This window comes from Pectinophora gossypiella, chromosome 13 (genome assembly GCF_024362695.1).
Source record: "Pectinophora gossypiella chromosome 13, ilPecGoss1.1, whole genome shotgun sequence".
NCBI lineage: Eukaryota > Metazoa > Arthropoda > Insecta > Lepidoptera > Gelechiidae > Pectinophora > Pectinophora gossypiella.
This window is the reverse complement of record NC_065416.1, coordinates 6,637,455-6,664,028: the sequence shown is the minus strand read 5'-3', so window position 1 is coordinate 6,664,028 and position 26,574 is coordinate 6,637,455. Positions and strand designations below refer to the sequence as shown.

General features: G+C 39.6%; 1 protein-coding gene and 1 long non-coding RNA gene across 2 annotated transcripts in view; both read left to right on the top strand.

Moving 5' to 3' along the window:
* The first annotated feature begins 316 nt into the window (after positions 1 to 316).
* Positions 317 to 26,574, top strand: part of LOC126372215 (clustered mitochondria protein homolog) — a 53,506-nt gene continuing 27,248 nt past the window's right edge. The window contains exons 1-3 of the mRNA XM_050017872.1: positions 317 to 601; positions 25,476 to 25,700; positions 25,873 to 26,516. Coding sequence (XP_049873829.1) covers positions 484 to 601; positions 25,476 to 25,700; positions 25,873 to 26,516 — 987 coding nt within the window. The 5' untranslated portion in view covers positions 317 to 483. The remainder of the gene's footprint in view (positions 602 to 25,475; positions 25,701 to 25,872; positions 26,517 to 26,574) is intronic.
* On the top strand, positions 5,658 to 13,803 carry LOC126372262 (uncharacterized). Its single transcript, XR_007567136.1, has 2 exons — positions 5,658 to 5,728; positions 13,657 to 13,803. It is a non-coding gene; the product is annotated as an uncharacterized LOC126372262 (long non-coding RNA).

Here is a 26,574-nt window from a genome sequence, read left to right as displayed (position 1 = left end):
AAAGACTTATTGTCTATGGATGACCTTTATTTGCTATTCCCTTGAAGTTTTTTCTGTTATCTTGAATGCGTCGAAAATCACGTCATTGATTTAAAAGATTTCATTTGCTTCCGCTAGGTGTCACTTTGCAAGTTCAATTCGATAAGTTTTACCTTTAGTGTACATTTACTGGTTACTACGACTTATTCTCATCAGAAGCCCATAGACACATTCAATGTATGTTTCGTTAAACGATAGTAACAATTAATTGTAAACTTTTTTGAGTCATATTACTTTGTTATTATGCAGTAGTTTTTAGTTGGTTGTAGAATGTTCCACTTTCAGTGTGAATTTGGTCGAATTAGAATCTAGACGGATTACGAAGGCACTTCGTACTCTGTCAGTCAAAATTGAACCTTATTTGTACCGCATGTGCTGTTTCAGCTGAGTGTGGAACCGTGCTCGTAGCGGTCTATCGGTGCCGGATTGATTCCTCGTGTTGTGATGGCTCTCGGTAGTGAAGTGAATGATAACTCTCCAAAAAATGCTTCCCAGAAAGTGAAAAAATGCCCCGCCACAAGCAATGTGAACGTTAACAGTGGCAGCGATAATGTTAACAAAGGTAAGTCGAAAGAATGGTAATGCCCTCAGTTATGTAACATTGGGTACGGTTTTCGAAGCCAAATTATTTTTTACTTCATATTCCTGCAGCAAATGCACGCGGGTCATGTGACTATCGCTGGCATGGTATCATGTGACCGATCATTTTTCATGCATGCCATGTGCACCAGTTATCAGTTACATATTTAAGTGAACTTTAATTGATCTTATAAGATTATCTCCCTTTGCATTGTGCCGTGATGTTTCTAATCAATGCCAGAGAGGAGGTACTGATTACTGGCAATAACAAGTTGTGTAAATTATTACACAACATCTCATAAATCTTACATGTATCCCTATGTATTTAGCTGATACACAATTAGATAGGTACTAAGTTAATGTTATCCAATGTGCATAGAGCGTATTATAATGTGCAGGCATTAGAATGTCCCATGAAAATAGTATCTTCAGTCAGGCAGTTTAGCTGGCCACGGCAAGTTCTGCCTCAGCCATGTGCCTTAATATTGAGTGTTGACCTCCAACTTTAAACATAAATTATTCATAGAATAAAATGTATTTGTTTAGACCAAAAGCTGAATGGGCAATTGTCTTTATTTATAATATTTGAATGGGCATTTAGTTATTTTTTATTAGAGTAAAAAAAGTAATTCTGTAGTCTATGTCAATTTAATTTAACAAGACTATTCACTGCTTATTTATGAGGTACCTAGATTAAATGAACAACAGTGTTTCGTATCAACAGTGGCTGCAAGTTGTCTTTGATTACTTGTGGCTCTGCCCACCCCATTAGGGATTACGGGCGTGAGTTTATGTATGTATGTATGTAGATTAAATGAATTGCATTTAATGAAATTAAATGAATACAGGCAACCCTCAATTTGAGTTCAATTAAAAAATGACTAGCATGGAACCCACCTAATTTAAAAGGGTATAAGTAATTGTTTAATTATCTACCTACTACACTCCTATTAAAACTTTACTATCCACATTTTATAATTAAACATTATTTTAAGTGATACATTTATTACTACATACATATTTCTTTTTGATGCAATAATGACTATATGGTACCTACAAACTTAACACACATTTAAATGAATAACCATTTGTTATAAAAAATATATCATCTGGTAGTAATATAGGTATTAAAGGTCTGTGTTGATGCCTCACAAGAAAAGATAATTTAGTACAAGTCAGTTATTGACCTCAATTGTACTATAAGTGTAAGGGTTATCACATATTCTTGACTATTATATGGAGCAAACAATACTCTTAATAATGCACATTGAATATATCCTAAAATTATAATATAGATAGACAGATAAAAATCATTGTATGGGCTTAATATAAAGTTATGTACGTAGGTATTATATAGGTACAGGAATTTTAATAATTTCTAATGCTAATCTTAAATTTCTTAAAATATTATTTACACATCCTACTTTAATTTTGGGTAATTTATTATCACTACTTAGGTGTAAATATTGTTACCATTATTGCGTAGAATAATAATTATAATTTTGTTGGTTTGGACCTTAATTTTATTATACTTTAAGCAAATTTTTCATTTCTGGATAGGTAGGTACCTAATTTCTGTGTAAAAAGATGTTTATCTAGGTGTGTCAGTTTATCTTAGAATGAAGCCATGATAAGATATTTCATATTTTATCATGATAAGAATTATTTTAGTTTGATGGAAACACAGATTTTGGTATTAATATAATTAATTAGATACCTACCTAAAGTAGCTATCAGCTATTTATTATTCAATTCATTTAGGTTTTTGTTGATCAATCTTTTCTGTTTTTTACTAACATACTAATATAGACTTGACTTTTTGAATTTCAAATTAATAGTATTGTTCCATTTCAATATTCATCCCATCCCCAAATTCAAATTTATAAAATCGGCGACAAAAAAACTAACAGTGACTGATGAATAATGGGCAACTTCTAAATTAATATGGTGACAATATATATGTAAAAAACTGTTTTTTTTTTCGAACGCGAACCCCCGCGTCGTATTCAAGTCACCTTTTTGTCACGGTTTGTACCTACATATGTGGCTCATATGTTAAGGTATCGTTTGTAATTGTCGCCGGTCATAGGAGCCAAGATATTCAGCCTGGGAGACATTATGAATTATTAAACCTACCATACAGAGTAATTAGATGCTGCTGTATAGTAAACTAACTTTTGTCAGCGAATCCACTGTTTGTTACCTTCCTTTTCTATAATAATTATAGACCATAATAATGACAAGTTGTGGTGGGATTTAAAATGTACAACCATAGAGAGTATCAAATACCAGTAGGAGAGTAGATTATTTTGTTCTAATTGGTACAACACGCTCGATGAAACTGCAGTAGATAGGTACGATACAAACGAGACATCTCGATCGATACATTTATGTGATGCGGTTTGTGTTCGTGAAGCAGATCTATTTTAGAACAAAATAATAAGAGAATGATAGCTATTTTCGTCTAGACCGTTACAAGTAGGAATCTTCCTGCGAGTGACGAGTCGGCAGTCGCCACGCGAACTCAACAACGATAGGATCGTTGAGGGCAAGCTTGGGAGATAAGAACTAACATAACAGCTATGCGGAAAACATGTTGACTCTAATCACTAGCTTTAATAATTTAATATAAAAAAGAAGCTTATTACTTCTACTAAACGATTCCTATTCTATCTGCAATGAAGACATGTTAAATGACGCATGAGAGTGATATATATTTTTCTCTGTTCCGCATACCGAGTTTATTTTCGTTTTGATGCACATTTAGATTCTTATAAGCCAACCATAAGGATAGTCGTCTATGAAATTTAATACAATACGCGATAGAAAAACACATAAAGAACCCTAAAAATGAATTCAGCAACTGTCGAGATGACTTGAAGCTAATGTCCGACGAGTTTAGTTTGTACTATGTTTAGATTCTCTGATTGTACACATCCCATATTATGCTCGGTCTTCTCGCTGTCTTGATAACATGGCGTGTAGCATAACTATTCAACATTGCGGCATAATCCCACCGAAATCTCAATCGATGGCGATTATTTCAAGGAGGGATCGAGGTTCGTACTGTGTTAAAGATAGAGGGCCCCTGCCCCCTTTTGGCAAATGGCAAGAGGGACGCAACCCTCTTCCGCAATCCTAGACTGTTTTCTGCCATTACACGTCCCCACTTTACATTTTACTAAGATTAGAAAAGTTTTGTGTATGGAGCAATGCACTTTTGTATTGTATAGTAAGTAAGTTGTTCATTGCTTAGGTGATATTCCACATTATTAGGTAACAGGTTCCTAAAGATACCTATATGGTCGTAAGGCCCAAAGTGCTTTTAAAATCCAATCTCTATTGTTTAACTATTGTGTCTGGAATACCGGGTCTTCCGAGGATAAAATATGTATGACAAACTCATACGATTTGTCGTATTTTATAGTGAAGATAGAAGTGATTTATCTGCTGTAATATAACGCACATATAACTAAACACTCAGTTTGATAGCCAGTTAGATAATACGTAGAATGACCTTCGCGTCCGATTTCTATAGGCAGGTTTTCACTATTACAAACGTGCTAATTACTAGGTACGGTTATGTTTCTAATGCAAATATTGCATCTATTATCTTTGAGATTCTCATTTGTAACGATGATTGTTTTTGTAAATAGTATTCGTAGTAAAGTTGTCATTATACCTACCTCATTTTTATCTCATCAATTTGGATTTAGGTATTATTATTATATTATTATTATTATACTATATATAGCTACAAACCCATGTACTGACTGACTGACTGACTGATTGACTGACTGACTCACTCACTGACAGAGTTGTTCTCCCAGAAGGAGCCTCGGGGGGTAAAAATGATGTATGGGGGGTGTAATCAAGATCTTCCGGTGAGTATGGGAAAACTTCCAGATCTTGGAAAACTGCTCCTCATCAGGGAGACACCCTACGGCCTGGCGAAACTATCGCACCTGGAATGATTCTTTTTTCACAAAACCTACTTAAATTTTGGTCAAATTTTATCGCCGGTGAAAAAAAAACAAAATGGCCGAAAAACAAGATGGCCGCCATACAAAAAAATGTTTTTTCAAAAAATGTCTCGGGGGTAAAAACTGTGAATGGGGGTATAATCGGAAGGTATTGTTGAGTATGGAAATACTGCTCGATCTTGAAAATCTGCTCCGCATCAGGGAGACACCCTACGGCCTGGCAAAACTATCGCACCTGGAACTTTTCTGTTTTCACGAAACCCATTTAAATCTTGGTCAAATCCAATCCCCGGTGAAAAAAAAACAAAATGGCGGAAAAACAAGATGGCCGCCATACAAAATTTTCGTTTTTCCAGAAAATGCCTCGGGGGTAAAAATGATGCATAGGAGTATAATCGGAGTATCTTATCGAGTACGGAAAATGTTCTCAATCTTTGAAAACTGCTCCGCATCAGGGAGACACCCTACGGCCTGGCAAAACTATAAAACCTGGAGCAATATTTTTTTCACAAAACCTATTTAAATCTTGGTCAAATTTTATCGCCCGTAAAAAAAACAAAATGGCGGAATATTAAGATGGCCGCCATACAAAATTTTCGTTTTTCTCGAAAATGCCTCGGGGGTAAATATGATGTATGAGGGATGTGATCAAAATGTCATGTTGAGTATGGAAATACTTCCCGACCTTCAAAAACTGCTCCGCATCAGGGAGACACCCTACGGCCTGGCAAAACTATAGCACCTAGAACTTTTTTGATTTCACGAGACCTATTTAAGTCTTGGTCAAATTCTATCGTAGTTGAAAAAAAATCAAAATGGCGGAAAAACAAGATGGCCGCCATACAAAATTTTGTTTTTCCAGAAAATATCTCGGGGGTAAAAACTGTATATGGGAGTGTAATCGGAACGTCTTGTTGAGTATGGAGACACTTCTCTTTCTTCAAATCTGCTCCGCATCAGGGAGACACCCTACAGCCTGGCGAAACTATCGCACCTGGAACTTTTTTGTTTTCAAGAAGCCTATTAAAGTCTTGGTCAAATTTTATCGCCAGTGAAAAAAAACAAAATGGCCGAAAAACAAGATGGCCGCCATACAAATTTTTGTTTTTCCAGAAAATGTCTCAGAGGTAAAAATGATGTATTGGGGTGTGATCGGAACGTCATCTTGGAAAACTGCTCCGCATCAGGGGTCACCCTACGGCCTGGCAAAACTATAGCACCTAGAACTTTTTTAATTTCACGAGACCTATTTAAGTCTTGGTCAAATTCTATCGCGGTAAAAATATGGCGGCAAAACTAGATGGCCGCCATACAAATTTTTAGTTTTTCCTGAAAATGCCTCGGGGGAAAAAAATATGTATAGAAATGTGATCGAAACGTCATGTCGAGTATGAAAATACGTCTGGGTTTTCGATAGCTGCTCCGCATCAGGGAGACACCCTACGGCCTGGCAAAACTATAGCACCTAGAACTTTTTTGATTTCACGACACCTATTTAAGTCTTAGTCAAATTCTATCGCGGTAAAAAAATGGCGGGAAAACAAGACACGCGAGCAGCTTGCTGCGAGCGAACCACGCGACATCTAGTTATATTATATAAAGCTACAAACCCATGTACTGACTGACTGACTGACTGACTGACTGACTGACTCACTGACAGGGTTGTTCTCCCAGAAGGAGCGCCGGGGGGTAAATATGATGTATGGAAGATGTGATCAAGATGTTCCGATGAGTATGGGAAAACTTCCAGATCTTGGAAAACTGCTCCGCATCAGGGAGACACCCTACCGTCTGGCAAAACTATCGCACCTGGAACGATTCTTTTTTCACGAAACCTATTAAAATCTTGGTCAAATTCTATCGTGGGTGAAAAAAAATCAAAATGGCGGATAAACAAGATGGCCGCCATACAAATTTTTGTTTTTCAAGAAAATGTCTTGGGGGTAAAAACTGTGTACGGAGGTGTAATCGGAACGTCTTGTTGAGTATGGAAATACTGCTAGATCTTCGAAAACTGCTCCGCATCAGGGAGACACCCTACGGCCTGGCAAAACTATAGCACCTAGAACTTTTTGGTTTTCACAAGACATATTTAAACCTTGGTCAAATTCAATTGGCAGTGAAAAAAAATCAAAATGGCGGAAAAACAAGATGGCCGCCATACAAAATTTTCGTTTTTCTCGAAAATGCCTCGGGGTGAATGTGATGTAAGAGTGATGAGATCAAAATGTCATATTGAGTATGGAAATACTTCCCGACCTTCAAAAACTGCTCCTTATCAGGGCGGCACCCTACGGCCTGGGAAAACTATCGCACCTGGAACGATTCTTTTTTCACCAAACCTAATAAAATCTTGGTCAAATTTTATCGCCGGTAAAAAAAAATCAAAATGGCCGAAAAACAAGATGGCCGCCATACAAATTTTTGTTTTTACAGAAAATGTCTCGGATGTAAAAACGATGTATAGGGGTGTTATGGGAACGTCTTGTTGAGTATGGAAATACTGCTAGATCTTCGAAAACTGCTCCGCATCAGGGGTCACCCTACGGCCTGGCAAAACCATAGCACCTAGAACTTTTTTGATTTCACGAGACCAATTCAAGTCTTGGTCAAATTCTATCGCGGTAAAAAAATGGCGGGAAAACAAGACACGCGAGCAGCTTGCTGCGAGCGAACCACGCGACATCTAGTTATTATATTATATAAAGCTACAAACCCACTGACTGACTGACTGACTGACTGACTGACTCACTGACTCACTGACAGGGTTGTTCTCCCAGAAGGAGCGTCGGGGGGTGAAAATGATGTATGGGGGGTGTGATCGGTACCTCCCGGTGAGTATGGGAAAACTTCCAGATCATGGAAAACTGCTCCGCATCAGGGAGACACCCTACAGTCTGGCGCAACTATTATACCTAGATCAATTATTTTTTCGCAAAACCTATTTAAATCTTGGTCAAATTCTATCGTGGGTGAAAAAAAATCAAAATGGCGGAAAAACAAGATGGCCGCCATACAAAATTTCGTTTTTCCAGAGAATGTCTCGGAGGTAAAAATGATGTATGGGAGGTGTGATCGAAACGTCAAGCCGAGTATGGAAAAACTGTTCGATCTTGAAAAACTGCTCCGCATCAGGGAGACACCCTACGGCCTGGTGAAACTATCGCACGTGGAACTTTTTAGTTTTCACGATACCTATTTAAATCTTGGTCAAATTTAATTGCCAGTGAAAAAAAATCAAAATGGCGGAAAATCAAGATGGCCGCCATACAAATTTTTCGTTTTTCCTGAAAATGCCTGGGGGGTAAAAATTATGTATAGGGATGTGATCAAAACGTCATGTTGAGTATGGAAATACTTCCCGATCTTCAAAAACTGCTCCGCATCAGGGCGGCACCCTACGGCCTGGCAAAACTATCGCTCCTGGATCGATTCTTTTTTCACAAATCCTATTTAAATCTTGGTCAAATCCAATTGACGGTGAAAAAAAAACAAAATGGCGGAAAAACAAGATGGCCGCCATACAAAATTTTGTTTTTCCAGAAAATGTCTCTGAGGTAAAAATGATGTATAGGAGGTGTAATCGAAACGTCTTGTTGAGTATAGAAATACTTTTAGATCTTCAGAAACTGCTCCGCATCAGGGAGACACCCTGCGGCCTGGCAAAACTATAATACCTGGAGCAACTTTTTTTTCGCATAACATATTTAAATCTTGGTCAAATCCAATCGCCGGTGAAAAAAATTCAAAATGGCGGAAAAACAAGATGGCCGCCATACAAAATTTTGTTTTTCCAGAAAATGTCTCTGAGGTAAAAATGATGTATAGGAGGTGTAATCGAAACGTCTTGTTGAGTATAGAAATACTTTTAGATCTTCAGAAACTGCTCCGCATCAGGGAGACACCCTGCGGCCTGGCAAAACTATAATACCTGGAGCAATATTTTTTTCACGAAACCTATTTAAATCTTGGTCAAATCCAATCTCCGGTGAAAAAAAAAACAAGATGGCCGCCATACAAAACTTCGTTTTTTCAGAAAATGTCTCGGAGGTAAAAATGATGTATGGGAGGTGTGATCGAAACGTCAAGCTGAGTATGGAAAAACTGTTCGATCTTGAAAAACTGCTCCGCATCAGGGAGACACCCTACGGCCTGGTGAATCTATCGCACGTAGAACTTTTTAGTTTTCACGATACCTATTTAAATCTTGGTCAAATTCAATCGCTGGTGACAAAAATCAAAATGGCGGAAAAACAAGATGGCCGCCATACAAAATTTTATTTTTCCAGAAAATGTCTCGTGAGTAAAAACTGTGTATGGGGGTGTAATCGGAACGTATTGTTGAGTATGGAAATACTTCTCGATCTTGAAAACCTGCTCCGCATCAGGGAGAATCTTGGTCAAATCTATTCTCTGGTGGTAAAATATCAAAATGGCGGAAAAACAAGATGGCCGCCATACAAAATTTTGTTTTTCCAGAAAATGTCTAGGGGTGTAAAATGTATAGGGGTGTGATCGGAACGTCATCTAGAGTACGAGTATACTTCAAGGTTTTCAAAAACTGCTCCGCATCAGGGAGAGACCCTACGGCCTGGCGCAACTATCGCACCTGGAACGATTCTTTCTTCACAAGACCTATTTAAATCTTGGTCAAATTCTATCGCGGTAAAAAAATGGCGGGAAAACAAGACACGCGAGCAGCTTGCTGCGAGCGAACCACGCGAAATCTAGTTATAATATATATAGCTACAAACCCACTGACTGACTGACTGACTGACTCACTCACTGACATAATTGTTCTCCCAGAAGGAGCGTCGGGGGGTCAAAATGATGTATGGGGGGTGTGATCGGGACCTCCCGGTGAGTATGGGAAAAATCCCAAATCTTGGAAAACTGCTCCGCATCAGGGAGACACCCAACAGTCTGGCGAAACTATCGCACCTGGAACGATTCTTTTTTCACAAAACCTATTTAAATCTTGGTCAAATTCTATTGTGGGTGAAAAAAAATCAAAATGGCGGAAAAACAAGATGGCCGCCATACAAAATTTAGTTTTTCCAGAAAATGTCTCGTTGGTAAAAACTGTGTATGGGGTTGTAATCGGAACTTCTTGTTGAGTATGGAAAAACTTCTTGATCTTCAGAAACTGCTCCGCATCAGGGAGACACCCTACGGCCTGGCAAAACTATCGCACCTGGAACAATGATTTTTTCGCACAACGTATTTAAATCTTGGTCAAATCCAATCGCCGGTGAAGAAAAACCAAAATGGCGGAAAAACAAGATGGCCGCCATACAAAATTTTGTTTTTTCAGAAAAATGTCTTAGAGGTAAAAACAATGTATGGGGGTGTAATCGGAATGTCATATTGAGTAAGGAAGTACTTCTCGATCTTTGAAATCTGCTCAGCATCAGGGAGACACCCTACGGCCTAGCAAAACTATAGCACCTAGAACTTTTTTGATTTCACGAGACCTATTTAAGTCTTGGTCAAATTCTATCGCGGTAAAAAAATAGCGGAAAAACAAGATGGCCGCCATACAAAGCTTCGAACTAATACAGGACACGCGAGCAGCTTGCTGCGAGCGAACCACGCGACATCTAGTTATTATATTATATATAGCTACAAACCCATGTACTGACTGACTGACTGACTGACTGACTGACTCACTCACTGACAGAGTTGTTCTCCCAGAAGGAGCGTCGGGGGGTGAAAATGATGTATGGGAGATGTGATCAAAATCTTCCGGTGAGTATGGGAAAACTTTCAGATCTTGGAAAACTGCTCCGCATCAGGGAGACACCCTACAGTCTGGCGCAACTATTATACCTGGATCAATTTTTTTTTCGCAAAACCTATTCAAATCTTGGTCAAATTCAATCGTTGGTGAAAAAAAATCAAAATGGCGGAAAAACAAGATGGCCGCCATACAAAATTTTGTTTTTCTAGAAAATGTCTCGGGGATAAAAACTGTGTATGAGGTTGTAATTGGAACGTCTTGTTGAGTATGGAAATACTTCTTGATCTTCAGAAACTGCTCCGCATCAGGGAGACACCCTACGGCCTGACAAAACTATCGCACCTGGAACGATTATTTTTTCACAGAACCTATTTAAATCTTGGTCAAATCCAATCCCTGGTGAAAAAAAACCAAAATGGCGGAAAAACAAGATGGCCGCCATACAAAATTTTCGTTTTTCCTGAAAATGCCTCGAGGGTAAAAATGATGTATAGGGATGTGGTCGGATCGTCATGTTGAGTATTTCAGTACTGCTCGATCTTGAAAAACTGCTCCGCATCAGGGAGACACCCTACGGCCTGGCAAAACTATAAAACCTAGAGCAATATTTTTTTCACGAAACCTATTTAAATCTTGGTCAAATTCAATCCCCGGTGAAAAAAAACCAAAATGGCGGAAAAACAAGATGGCCGCCATATAAATTTTTGTTTTTCCAGAAAATGTCTCGGGTGTAAAAATGATGTATAGGGGTGTGATCGAAACGTCATCTTGGAAAACTGCTCCGCATCAGGGAGACACCCTACGGCCTGGCGAAACTATCGCACCTGGAACGATTCTTTTTTCACTAGACCTATTTAATTCTTGGTCAAATTCAATCACCAGTGAAAAAAAATCAAAATGGCGGAAAAACAAGATGGCCGCCATACAAAATTTTGTTTTTCCAGAAAATGTCTCGTTGGTAAAAACTGTGTATGGGGTTGTAATCGGAACATCCCGTTGACTATGGAAATTTTTCTTGATCTTGAAAAACTGCTCCGCATCAGGGAGACACCCTACGGCCTGGCCAAACTATCGCACCTAGAACATTATTTTTTCCACCAAGCCTATTAAAATCTTGGTCGAATTCAATCGCAGGCAGAAAAAAAACAAAATGGCGGAAAAACAAGATGGCCGCCATACAAATTTTTAGTTTTTCCTGAAAATGCCTCTAGGATAAAAATTATGTATGAGGGTTTTGATCGAAACGTCTTGTAGAGTATGTAAATACTTCTCGATCTTTGAAAGCTCCTCCGCATCAGGGCGGCACCCTACGGCCTGGCGAAACTATCGCATCTGGACCTTTTTTGTTTTCACAAAACCTATTTAAATCTTGGTCAAATTTTATAGCCTGTGAAAAAAAAACAAAATGGCGGAGAAACAAGATGGCCGCCATACAAAATTTTGTTTTTCTAGAAAATTCCTCAAGGTCCAAAAATATGTAAAGGGGTGTGATCGGAACGTCATCTTGGAAAACTGCTCCGCATTAGGGAGACACCTTACGGCCTGGCAAAATTATAGCACCTAGAACTTTTTTGATTTCACGAGACCTATTTAAACAAGATGGCCGCCATACAAAGCTTCGAACTAATACAGGACACGCGAGCAGCTTGCTGCGAGCGAACCACGCGACATCTAGTTATACTATATATAGCTACAAACCCACTGACTGACTGACTCACTCACTCACTGACTCACTGACAGGGTTGTTCTCCCAGAAGGAGCGTCGGGGGGTGAAAATGATGTATGGGGGGTGTAATCAAGATCTTCCGGTGAGTATGGGAAAACTTCCAGATCTTGGAAAACTGCTCCGCATCAGGGAGACACCCTACAGTCTGGCGCAACTATTAGACCTGGATCATTTTTTTTTTCGCAAAACCTATTTAAATCTTGGTCAAATCCAATCGCCGGTGAAAAAAAAACAAAATGGCGGTAAAACAAGATGGCCGCCATACAAAATGTTATTTTTTCAAAAAATGCTTCGGGGGTAAAAACTGTGTATGGGGTTGTAATCGGAACGTCTTGTTGAAAATGGAAATACTTCTCGATCTTTGAAAACTGCTCCGCATCAGGGCGGCACCCTACAGCCTGGCAAAACTATAAAACCTGGAGCAATTTTTTTTTCGCATTACATATTTAAATCTTGGTCGAATCCAATCGCCGGTGAAAAAAAATCAAAATGGCGGAAAAACAAGATGGCCACCATACAAAATTTTCGTTTTTCCCGAAAATGCCTCGCAGGTAAAAAATATGTATAAGGATGTGATCGGATCGTCATGTTGAGTATTTCGATTTTGCTCGATCTTGAAAAACTGCTCCGCATCAGGGAGACACCCTACGGCCTGGCAAAACTATAAAACCTGGAACAATTCTTTTTTCACGAAACCTATTTAAATTTTGGTCAAATACAATCGCCGGTGAAAAAAAAACAAAATGGCGGAAAAACAAGATGGCCGCCATACAAAATTTTCGTTTTTCCCGGAAATGAATCGAAGGTAAAAATTATGTACAGAGATGTGATCGGAATGTCATGTAGAGTACGGGTATACTTCCAGGTTTTCGAGAACTGCTCCGCATCAGGGAGACACCCTAAGGCGTGGCAAAACTATCGCACTTGGAACATTTTTTTTTCCACCAAACCTATTAAAATCTTAGTCAAATTTTATTATTTTATTATTATTATTATATTATATATAGCTACAAACCCATTGACTGACTGACTGACTCACTGACTGACTGACAGGGTTGTTCTCCCAGAAGGAGCGTCGGGGGGTGAAAATGATGTATGGGGGGTGTGATCTAGACCTCCCGGTGAGTATGGGAAAACTTCCAGATCTTGGAAAACTGCTCCGCATCAGGGAGACACCCTACGGCCTGACAAAACTATCTTACCTGGATCAATTTTTTTTTCGCAAAACCTATTTAAATCTTAGTCAAATTCAATCGCCGGTGAAAAAAAATCAAAATGGCCGAAAAACAAGATGGCCGCCATACAAAATTTTGTTTTTCCAGAAAATTTCTCGTTGGTAAAAACTGTGTATGGGGATGTCATCGGAACGTCAACATTAATATAAAATAACTTCTAGATCTTTGAAATCTGCTCCGCATCAGGGAGACACCCTACGGCCTGGCAAAAGTATCACACCTGGAACGATTCTTTTTTCACGAGACCTATTTAAATTTTGGTCAAGTCTTATCGCTAGAGAAAAAAAAACAAAATGGCCGAAAAACAAGATGGCCGCCATACAAAGTTTTGTTTTTCTAGAAAATGTCTCAGAGGTAAAATTGATGTATAGGGGTGTGATCGGAACGTCATCTTGGAAAACTGCTCCGCATCACGGAGACACCCTACGGCCTGGCAAAACTATAGCACCTAGAACTTTTTTGATTTCACGAGTCCTATTTAAATCTTGGTCAAATTTTATCACCGGTGAAAAAAAAACAAAATGGCCGAAAAACAAGATGGCCGCCTTATAAATTTTTGTTTTTCCAGAAAATATCTCGGGTGTAAAAAATATGTATAGGGGTGTGATCGGAACGTCATCTTGGAAAACTGCTCCGCATCAGGGAGTCACCCTACGGCCTGGCAAAACTATAGCACCTAGAACTTTTTTGATTTCACGAGACCTATTCAAGTCTTGGTCAAATTCTATGGCCGCCATACAAACTTTCGAACTAATACAGGACACGCGAGCAGCTTGCTGCGAGCGAACCACGCGACATCTAGTTATAATATATATAGCTGCAAACCCACTGACTGACTGACTCACTCACTCACTCACTCACTGACATAATTGTTCTCCCAGAAGGAGCGTCGGGAGGTGAAAATGATGTATGGGGGGTGTGATCGGGACCTCCCGGTGAGTATGGGAAAACTTCCAGATCTTGGAAAACTGCTCCGCATCAGGGAGACACCCTACAGTCTGGCAAAACTATTGCACCTGGAACGATTCTTTTTTCACGAAACCTATTTAATTCTTGGTCAAATTCAATCACCGGTGAAAAAAAATCAAAATGGCGGAAAAACAAGATGGCCGCCATACAAAATTTCTTTTTTCTAGAAAATGTCTCGGAGGTAAAAATGATGTATGGGGATGTAATCGGAACGTCTTGTGGAGTATGAAAACACTTCTCTATCTTCAAAATCTGCTCCGCATCAGGGAGACACCCTACGGCCTGGCAAAACTATAAAACCTAGAGCAATATTTTTTTCACGAAACCTATTTAAATCTTGGTCAAATTCAATCCCCGGTGAAAAAAAAACCAAAATGGCGGAAAAACAAGATGGCCGCCATACGAAATTTTCGTTTTTCCCGAAAATGCCTCGGGGGTAAAAATGATGTATGAGGAATGTGATCGAAACATCATGTTGAGTATGGAAATACTTTTCGATCTTCGAAAGCTGCTCCGCATCAGGGAGACACCCTACAGCCTGGTGAAACTATCGCACCTGGAACTTTTTTGTTTTCACGAAGCCTATTAAAGTCTTGGTCAAATTTTATCGCCAGTGAAAAAAAAAAACAAAATGGCCGAAAAACAAGATGGCCGCCATACAAATTTTTGTTTTTCCAGAAAATGTCTCACGAGGTAAAAATGATGTATTGGGGTGTGATCGGAACGTCATCTTGGAAAACTGCTCCGCATCAGGGGTCACTCTACGGCCTGGCAAAACTATAACACCTAGAACTTTTTTGATTTCACGAGACCTATTTAAGTCTTGGTCAAATTCTATCGCGGTAAAAAAATGACGGGAAAACAAGACACGCGAGCAGCTTGCTGCGAGCGAACCACGCGACATCTAGTTATTATATTATATATAGCTACAAACCCATGTACTGACTGACTGACTGACTCACTGACTCACTGACTCACTGACAGGGTTGTTCTCCCAGAAGGAGCCTCGGGGGGTGAAAATGATGTATGGGGGGTGTGATCAGGACCTCCCGGTGAGTATGGGAAAACTTCCAGATCTTGGAAAACTGCTCCGCATCAGGGAGACACCCTACCGTCTGGCAAAACTATCGCACCTGGAAAGATTCTTTTTTCACGAAACCTATTTAATTCCTGGTCAAATTTTATTGCCGGTGAAAAAAAATCAAAATGGCGGAAAAACAAGATGGCCGCCATACAAAATTTTGTTTTTTCAAAAAATGTCTCGTTGGTAAAAACTGTGTATGGGGTTGTAATCGGAACATCCCGTTGACTATGGAAATTTTTCTCGATCTTGAAAAACTGCTCCGCATCAGGGAGACACCCTACGGCCTGGCTAACCTATCGCACCTGGAACAATGATTTTTTCGCACAACGTATTTAAATCTTGGTCAAATTCAATCACCGGTGAAAAAAAATCAAAATGGCGGAAAATCAAGATGGCCGCCATACAACATTTTCGTTTTTCTCGAAAATGCCTCGGGGGTAAAAATTATGTATGGGGTTGTGATCTGGACCTCCCGGAGAGTATGGGAAAACTTCTAGATTTTGAAAAAGTGCTCCGCATCAGGGAGACACCCTACGGCCTGGCAAAAGTATCACACCTGGAATGATTATTTTTCCACAAGACTTATTTAAATCTTGGTCAAATTCAATCACCGTTGAAAAAAAAACAAAATGGCGGAAAAACAAGATGGCCGCCATACAAATTTTTCGTTTTCCCTGAAAATGCCTCGGGGGTAAAAATGATGTATAGGAATGTGATCGGAACGTCATGTCAAGTATGAAAATACATCTGGGTTTTCGATAGCTGCTCCGCATCAGGGAGACACCCTACGGCCTGGCAAAACTATCGCACCTGGAACTTTTTTGTTTTCACGAAACCTATTTAAATCTTGGTCAAATTTTATCGCCGGTGAAAAAAAAAACAAAATGGCGGAAAAACAAGATGGCCGCCATACAAATTTTTCGTTTTCCCTGAAAATGCCTCGGGGGTAAAAATGATGTATAGGAATGTGATCGGAACGTCATGTCAAGTATGAAAATACATCTGGGTTTTCGATAGCTGCTCCGCATCAGGGAGACACCCTACGGCCTGGCAAAACTATAGCACCTAGAACTTTCTTGATTTCACGAGACCTATTTTAGTCTTGGTCAAATTCTATCTCGGTAAAAAAAATGGCGGGAAAACAAGACACGCGAGCAGCTTGCTGCGAGCGAACCACGCGACATCTAGTTATATTATATAAAGCTACAAACCCACTGACTGACTGACTGACTGACTGACATAGTTGTTCTCCCAGAAGGAGCGTCGGGGGGTGAAAATGATGTATGGGGGGTCTGATCGGGACCTCCCGGTGAGTATGGGAAAACTTCCAGATCTTGGAAAACTGCTCCGCATCAGGGAGACACCCTACAGTCTGGCGTAACTATTATACCTGGATCATTTTTTTTTCGCAAAACCTAATTAAATCTTGGTCAAATTCTATTGTGGGTGAAAAAAAAAACAAAATGGCGGAAAAACAAGATGGCCGCCATACAAAATTTTGTTTTTCCAGAAAATGTCTCGAGGGTAAAAACTGTGTATGAGGTTGTAATCGGAGCGTCTTGTCGAGTACGGAAAATAATCTCAATCTTCGAAACCTGCTCCGCATCAGGGAGACAACCTACGGCCTGGCAAAACTATAGCACCTAGAACTTTTTGGTTTTCACGAGACATATTTAAACCTTGGTCAAATTCAATTGGCAGTGAAAAAAAATCAAAATGGTGGAAAATCAAGATGGCCGCCATACAAAATTTTCGTTTTTCCTGAAAATGCCTCTGGGATAAAATTGATGTATAGGAATGTGATCGGAACGTCATGTCAAGTATGAAAATACATCTGTGTTTTCGATAGCTGCTCCGCATCAGGAAGACACCCTACGGCCTGGCCAAACTATCGCACCTAGAACATTATTTTTTCCACCAGGCCTATTATAATCTTGGTCAAATTTAATTGCAGTTGAAAAAAAATCAAAATGGCGGAAATTCAAGATGGCCGCCATACAAATTTTTCTTTTTTCCTGAAAATGCCTCGGGCGTGAAAATGATGTATAGGAATGTGATCGGATCGTCATGTTGAGTATTTCAATACTGCTCCATCTTGAAAAACTGCTCCGCATCAGGGAGACACTCTACGGCCAGGCAAAACTACGGCCTTCGTTTTTCCAGAAAATGTCTCGGGTGTAAAAATGATGTAAAGGAATGTGATCGGAACGTCATGTCGAGTATGAAAATATGTCTGCGTTTTCGATAGCTGCTCCGCATCAGGGAAACACCCTACGGCCAGGCAAAACTATCGCACCTGGAACTTTTTTGTTTTCACGAAACCTATTTAAATCTTGGTCAAATTTTATCACCGGTGAAAAAAAAAACAAAATGGCGGAAAAACAAGATGGCCGCCATACAAAATTTTGTTTTTCTAGAAAATTCCTCAAGGTCAAAAATAATGTATAGGGGTGTGATCGGAACGTCATCTTGGAAAACTGCTCCGCATCAGGGAGACACCCTACGGCCTGGCAAAACTATAGCACCTAGAACTTTTTTGATTTCACGAGACCTATTCAAGTCTTGGTCAAATTCTATCGCGGTAAAAAAATGGCGGGAAAACAAGATGGCCGCCATACAAAGCTTCGAACTAAACCAGGACACGCGAGCAGCTTGCTGCGAGCGAACCACGCGAAATCTAGTTATACTATATATAGCTACAAACCCACTGACTGACTGACTGACTCACTGACTGACTCACTGACAGGGTTGTTCTCCCAGAAGGAGCGTCGGGGGGTGAAAATGATGTATGGGGGGTGTGATCGGGACCTCCCGGTGAGTATGGGAAAAATCCCAGATCTTGGAAAACTGCTCCGCATCAGGGAGACACCCCACGGCCTGGCAAAACTATCGCACCTGGAACGATTCTTTTTCCACTTAACCTACTTAAATCTTGGTCAAATTCTATTGTCGGTGAAAAAAAAACAAAATGGCGGAAAAACAAGATGGCCGCCATACAAAATTTCGTTTTTCCAGAAAATGTCTCGGAGGTAAAAATGATGTATGGGAGTGTAATCGGAAGGTCGTGTGGAGTACGCAAATGCTTCTTGATCTTCAAAAACTGCTCCGCATCAGGGAGGCACCCTACGGCCTGGCGAAACTATAAAACCTGGAGCAAATTTTCTTTCACGAAATCTATTTAAATCTTGGTCAAATTCAAACACCGTTGAAAAAAAATCAAAATGGCGGAAAAACAAGATGGCCGCCATACAAAATTTTCGTTTTTCCCGAAAATGCCTCGGAGGTAAAAACAATGTATGGGGACGTAAGCGGAAGATCATGTTGAGTATTTCAATACTGCTTGATCTTGAAAAACTGCTCCGCATCAGGGAGACACCCTACGGCCTAGCAAAACTATAAAACCTGGAGCAATATTTTTTTCCCGAAACCTATTTAAATCTTGGTCAAATCCAATCACTGGTGAAAAAAAACCAAAATGGCGGAAAAAAAAGATGGCCGCCATACAAAATTTTGTTTTTTCAGAAAAATGTCTTAGAGGTAAAAACAATGTATGGGAGTGTAATCTGAATATCATGTTGAGTACGGAAGTACTTCTTGATCTTTGAAATCTGCTCCGCATCAGGGAGACACCCTACGGCCTGGCAAAACTATAGCACCTAGAACTTTCTTGATTTCACGAGACCTATTTTAGTCTTGGTCAAATTCTATCGCGGTAAAAAAATGGCGGGAAAACAAAACACGCGAGCAGCTTGCTGCGAGCGAACCACGCGACATCTAGTTAATTTATAATGTCGCAGTGGAGCATCGTGAGCATACTTCAGTACCGGTACCGTATATTATAGGCTGATTATGTTATAATGTCGCAGTGCGCTGAAAAATTCTCTTTCTAATTTTCTTTTTAAATCAAGTCTATTCTTTACTTTAGTCATGATTGATGCCTCGATATCTGCCACTCTATACTGATAAGGTTTCTTGTGATTCGTGTTGGAATGATAAGAATTGTATCGTCAATGAAATATCTCACACCCCACTCTATTTGCCTAGTTTGCGACGGCATGGCAACTGTACGTATTTAGCATAAGCTGTCATAGATAAACTGTGCCGAGATAAGTTTTTACATCGGCTCACGAAAGCGTTTTAAATGTTGAAAGAAGGTTAACATGTAAAACGACGCAACTGTGGTTTAAAGTTACGTACTATGTTTACGTAGATCTACGTACTCGAGATAAAACGCGACAAGAGACAGCAACTTTTGTCGCCTTTTTATCTCTTGTTATACCTACTAAGGAGCGTTCTCAAATGCCGACCACGTGCTCTGTTATACCACGACAAGGCTTCAACAAGATTTGTGTTAACTTACGGAATCCTCAGTCGTGAGTGACTGATTTGTAGAACTATGTTACCTCTGACTTCGAAGTGACGAACGTGCAATATTTGCATATTGTACTCCAGAAAAATAAGTTCATTTGTTTTGTTATCTTATTAAGATGTTCGTGTCGACTGTCAAAGCGTCGACTTTGCTTTGAGGTATACATTTACATAGTGTTCTTCCACTAATCGACTTGTAGGCGGAACACAGTTATGTATTTTCGAAGTGTTTAGCGTCCTAATCTTATCCACTTCTTGTGATTAATTAGAGGTGAACATCCACTTGATCTGATAATGGTCGTGGTTAAGCCAGTTAGCCCTCGCCGGCGTTAATTGGCTCTTGATTTCGCATCTGTCGAATGAATGGTCGGCTTGGCACGCGTGCACTGATCACTCGCCCAATTTGCAGCCTCGGCCGACAGGTTGATTTGATGCAGGTATTACCAGGTCAATAACTAGTTATTGACCTGGTAATACCTGCACATGGCCTAGGCCATGTTCCCTTGTACCGGAATAGATTAGTTATCACTTGAATTCCTCACGTTGAAGAAGAATCAATCGATTCAGGAAGCATCCAGCTGAATGTAGACTCGAAATTGGAAGCGCTCTTGAAAGGTCTGAATCTTTCGACGCTCCAGAAATTCGGTTATAGCCAGGATTTTATGGGTCAGTAGCTTGTCGAATTTCATTAGAACAGATGCTTACCTAAATCATCGGTCAGGTGGTCTGATAATCTTGTTAAGACCGGCTAACCAATGAATAAAAGCTGTACAGAACCGGAAAGTATAGCTTCGCTTAAATCGTGACCTAAATATCTTTTGATTAGGAAGTATAGTTTTAACCTAGGTACTTTACAAATTAATGGAATTTTTTAATTAAATGGGTCATGATAGGTGACTCGCCAATATTCTTCACTTTATCTTTCTAGAAGTCTTCTTTTTTATCTTGCTACAATACCCTTTGGACTTCGATTGGATTTTACAACATTTTATTTTATCTTGTTTTCATATTTGCTTAGTGTATTTTTTATGATATTTGGGTACTATCATAACTTGCGTCTCTGCTCGCTAGGCTACATAATCAATTGTGGTATTATCTACTTATAGTTATAAATTAGTGCAGTTATTCATTACTTAAGAGTTGTACGTCTTAAATGGTTTTATGAAGTTCTTACTTTCATTGATTTGTTTCTACAAAATATGGTTCTGATCCCTTGTAGAGCAGGGGTCTAAAAGGCCACATCAAAGCAGTCATCATTGAAGTAATCCATCTAAAAAGCAATACTACAATTTGACATTTGCACATATAAAAGTAAGTGCGCAATGCTAGCAACATTAAATATCAAATAGCAATGTTGCTTTTTAGGTGAATTGCTTTAATGTGGCCTTTTTAACCTCCGAGTGATTAAGAGTTGTCATACAAGTAGTTTCGGGCTGCTCTAGCGGGATCGGGGCTGACTTTAATTTAGAATAGCCGGAAATACAGCAAACGAAAATGGAGCGTAAGATCATTACGAAAGGAGAACAGAACAACGACATTCTGACGCGTAGGTATTCGAATTTAATAATTTATGTATAGTTTATATACGCGTACGTTTCAGAATGACCCACTTTTGCAGTTTCAAAGACGGAATATTATCAAACTCAATAAACTTTGGATCGATTTTGTCTGTTATGTTTGCGCAACTATCACGGATTCTAAACCCGTTCGCTCCTTCGGTCGATCTGGTCACATATCACAAGTGCGAGTTATAATGTAGGCTGTTTTATCGAAGTAAGTTGTGCGCAGTTAAATATTCATGAATGATTTGGTATTTCCTTGCACGTTGAGCTCACGGAACTTTTGTATTATGTTTAAACTAAAGTGTAGTTAAAAAGTCGTTAGAACATTGATTGTCTTGAAACTAAATTAATCTGCTTATTAAATCGAGTGTACTATATTATCCATTCATGCTCACATTAACACTGAGTTTGTGATTGCCTAAACCTCTCGGGTAGAGGGTAGTAAATTCCCTAAGATATTAAATGCCTAAAGTGGATATGATGAACCTTATGGTAACAAGGGACGGATCAGCCTATTGCCCGTAACAAAATTAAGCTACATTATAAATAAGAGAAATATATAATATATCCATTGCAGCTTTTCAAAGTTTCCCTTTTCTATTAATTCGTACGTATCTGAAAAGCTACAAAAATGTTGGCAGGCTTGAATAGACTACGTTTTTATGTTATATGCAAGCGAAACTATTTAAATAATTCATGCTTTAGCATTCAAAGAAATGCACTTCTTAGCTGCATACATTCAGGGGCACTCGGAATCTTTTGTAGTTTTTGTACTGAACACAATAGTATAGATTGTTTCTGTCAGTCGGAGATAAGAATTTTAATGACGTTGGAACGAATTTTAACGAGATTTGATCTGACGCGTGTAGATTGTGAAGTCGATATGAGGAGGTAGGTGCAACGTGCTAGGTGACAAGACGTTCAATGGAATCGTGTGCGTGGCCTCTTAGTTCACGAACGAGGAAGACAAACAGCTGGGGAAACCTAACAAATGATTGTATTACCGAAAATGACAGCTACTATTTCGCACACTATGCCCTACTTAAAGTTTCGCTGTCTCATGCCAGCAGTGGCGAGTAAAAAGTTTTCCTCCTTCCTTTCAATTTTTCTAACGACTAGCTAAATAACAATTATTATAATCCACTATCATCATATTTCGTCGCTTGGTCATAATGAAAGGAAAGTTTTTGTTAAATTCTCATTATTATCCTGGTTAGTTGCCAACTTTCTCTCGTGTCTTCTTATTTTCTTATTATAATGATTACCAGAGAAACTGTGGCGCCGTACTTTAAAAACAAAAAGGCTGAAAATGCAGGCTAATCGTTCCACATTACGCTATCGATAGTATGGTCGTCAATACGGCGCCGTCCGTGTCGTTTACAACTGTGTGGAACCTTGCCCCGTTCAATAATTTATTTGTGAGAACTATGACGCGTGTTCCCCCAATCAAGGATACTAGCAGAACGTTATGTAACCAAAATGCATTCAACCTGTTGTCAGCCGCTTGTAGCTACTACACAGCCAATAATAGCCGTCACAACGATTTTCAGCTCTACTGTCCATGATTATACATTACAGATTTAGTTTTCCATTTAAAATCTACATTTGGCTTAGCAACAAAATAAATTGCTACAAGTCTATAGGCAGGTATAGCCGCTTGGCAACTTCTGCTCGGATAATCGTTGGGGTGCCGGCGGTTCATTCTTCAATGTAAGATTGTTTTGATCACAGTCTCCGAAAATGCTTTAGCCATAAACCAACACTGGCCTCTGGCTAAGACTAAAGCTAAAAGCACGTTGTGATATCGGATTTAACAAAGAAAAATAGACCTTATCACTTTGGATTTAACATAAGGCAAAATCGATGAAAAAATATTTTGAACTTCGTTAAATGTCAGAACAATGTCATTTGCCGTTCTTTTTGTCTGTCAAAATTGTTTATATGAGTAAATTTTGATTAGAATGTATTGATACTGTTTCCTCATTGATTAGATTATATTGGTAGAGAAACGTACAGGATACGAAGAGAAAGGCCAAGGGCAGAAATCAAACAATAATCGGTGAGGTTAAACATTCAGCAGCGGGCCGCGACGCCGCCGCGGAGACTTTGCATAATTCATTGATCGGTTCCGCTGCGTTTGGCTGGTGTTGCTCCGGTGTGGCGGCAACAAACGCTGTTTATCTGAATTTGAAATCAACATTTCAGACGACGAATGAGACTTGACGTCAAACCATCGATGAATATTCTCAGGTGAACCGACAATACTGGTCCAAACAGCCTACACATCAATCTAACTGCTTCATTCACTACAATATTTTTGCCCACATCAAAAGCTTCTTATTATGAATTGAAAACTTATAATAAATTGAATAACACTATAATAATGTAATAATAATAGTTGAGTGCTGCGTAATGAACTAAATTTGAAGGAGATCCGAGTTTCCTGATAAGTACAAAACTCACGCAACGCCCAAATTGTCGAGTTGGTGTTCCATTTCATTTAACCATTAGACTACCGGGTCCTCCAAATCGTATTTTTTTACATAACTAATTTTTTACATAAGTGCTGTAGTTTGAGCTGCCTAAAACTACTGCACTATAGCTTTGAAACTTATGAATAGCAAGGAGATATTTAGAACGTCTGTTGGTATTGGTAGAAATATATTGGAGATTTTGGAATACTTGCTCATATACAACTCACATTTAACTGTGTGCAAACTTAGGTAAGGCTAAGCGTTTGTGCATTGAAAATGTTGTATTTCTTCGTTGTAACAGCACTCGTATTTGTCGGAGGTTTGTCCCTGCCACGATTGTGCCATGCGTTTGTATTGTGTAACTGGACGGTCGTCCGTCATATTCATTAAGTTTCCATTATTACGTAGGATAGCAATAAAATAGTACGCCGGGCTAAGTAAGTAAAGCATGTGAGTTTCGTTCGTTGAACGATAGTGCACAGATAGTGAACCACGTCGCGGGAAGAAATTGTGTCAACGCCTGTTTATCAGGAAATTTGATTTCTTATATCTACGACAAGTCACAGGCGCCTTGTCCGTTATCTTGTTTGGTGAGCTAAAGAAAGATAACATCCAAAAATGTTATCTTTATAACTCGAACTAATAAAGTTTCCTCCACATTGTTCTGTGTAAAGTTTTACAGCAAGTATTTCTGATTCGTGCATATATAAAGTTATGCGTCTTTGTCAATGTGACTGACCCTTGCGTGTCGAGCCCTTTCCATCCAATTTCAACTTCCATTCATTTGAATATTATAGGAATTTTATACATTCTAGCGGAGAAGCACGTCTATGTTAATTTCCTTCTTTCGATAGTGTCGTTGTTTACAATTTTGCTTATTAATTTTTTGGCTGATTTCTTTTGTAAGTGGTATCCCCTCTGTTCCATACGTACATACTCATAACACACTGATTTCGATCAGATCATAAATGATCTTATATTTGTCTTAGTTTCTTATCATGATAGATGGTTATGAAATAGGTCAAGTCGTATTTTGCCTTTAAATTTAATTATTATAACGATATCTGGTGACGTGTTTTAGTTGTAGTTCCATTACGTAAAACAGTTAAATCTGAATGAAAAGTTGTTTTCTATGACAGCGAACCGTGTATGATCTAATTAAGTGTGGTTAGCGTTGTTGTGAATAGGATTGCATCATGTGAAACATGTTTCGGGGAGATCGGTGCCGGTGCAGTGGACGTGGCGACGTTGACGGCGTCTATTGTTGGCGGCATCCCGTTAGCGTCTATTATTGACTCGTCGCTGGAGATAGTTGGCCCGACGCCAGCGCAGACCACGTGCTCGCCCGTCACGGGACGAGACATGCGCTCGCCGGCTGCCCCGCCTCGCTGCCACCGAAAACCATCGCTGTTAGTTTAAAAAACCGGCGTCAATACGCTTGAACTGCGCCGGCTACAGTTATAGAACGTGGCTACAGAACACATGAAAGTAGAACTGAAGTACGTTAAATGCCACGTTATGTTTGTTTGAAGACAAACTTTACCACAAATATTTATTTCTAGTTATAATTACTAAGTATTGAACTATCACTAAGCACATATAATAATAGGTAGGTATAAGGACTACTACTACTAAAAATATTCGTATGTACATAATTATTTTCCATTTGAAATTATTTGAATATTTAAAAAATAATACTATTTTTCCTTGTTTCAGCCGAAAAGCAAGAAAGACGAGCAGGTAAGATGAAGAAAGAGGGTGGCGTGAAGGTGGTGGGTTGCAGCAACGGTCACGCGAGCACGCCGAACGGTCGCGCGGACGACGAGGGCGGTGGCGGGCGGGCGCCCGCGGCTCGCGTCTCGTACGCCGCCGCCGCCGCCGCGGCCCGCAAGCCCGCGCCTGTCTCGCCGCCCGCGACCGCGCAATGCCCAAACAATACAGGTGCTTCACGAGGCGCACCGTCCTTCTTTACTAGCGACTCTAGCGATTGCTTTCGCATTTAGTTGCCTCTAGACTCTTAGACGCGAGTAGATTTTCGCAACTTGCCCAAAAAACTTTCCTTTCTTCCTTTTTTTATTAAACGCATCTAATGACATCCTCCCTTAACTTTCAGAATCCCAAAAAGCTGCAACTAACGGCGAAAAGCCATCACAAGCGAAGTCCGGCAACCTCACGACCAAAATAAATGGAGAAGGATCAATATTAAGCGACAATGATAGTAAGAAAGATAAATTAGGTACCAAAGAACCAATAGTGAACGGCACGGAAACTACGTGTGAAAATGTAATTAACGGTGACCCAAAACATTCAGATTGTGATATTAGTAGTAGTGATAATAAACTAGTTACTAACGGAACTAACAGTGATTCGGATGATACAAAATCAAATAAGTCTGATGAAGGGCAAGAAGTTATAGCGGCTGTTATACCTAACAAAGGCAAGCAAGCGTCGGACAGAAAAAAGGATAAAAAAGTTAAGTCTAGTGACAAGAATAGTGAAGCAGAGAAAAAAAATGAATCGGATAAAAATAAGAAAACAGAAGAAAAGAAAGGAGACGGTAAAACAAAGAGTACAGACAAAGTTTCGGATAAGGTTAACGGTGAGAGCAGTAAGGTGATGAATGGGGAGAAGGACAGAGAGTCCTCTCCGAGCGAGGAGGGCGATGAGAAGAAGCAAGATGCCGAGGTTGTCTTCATTCAGGATTTGGGTTTTACTGTGAAGATCGTGAGTCCTGGTGCGGAGCCTTTGGACATTCAGGTGAGACTTTGTTTCTCTTTTAAGGGAAATTCTTATAGTTGGATGGCAGTACAACTTT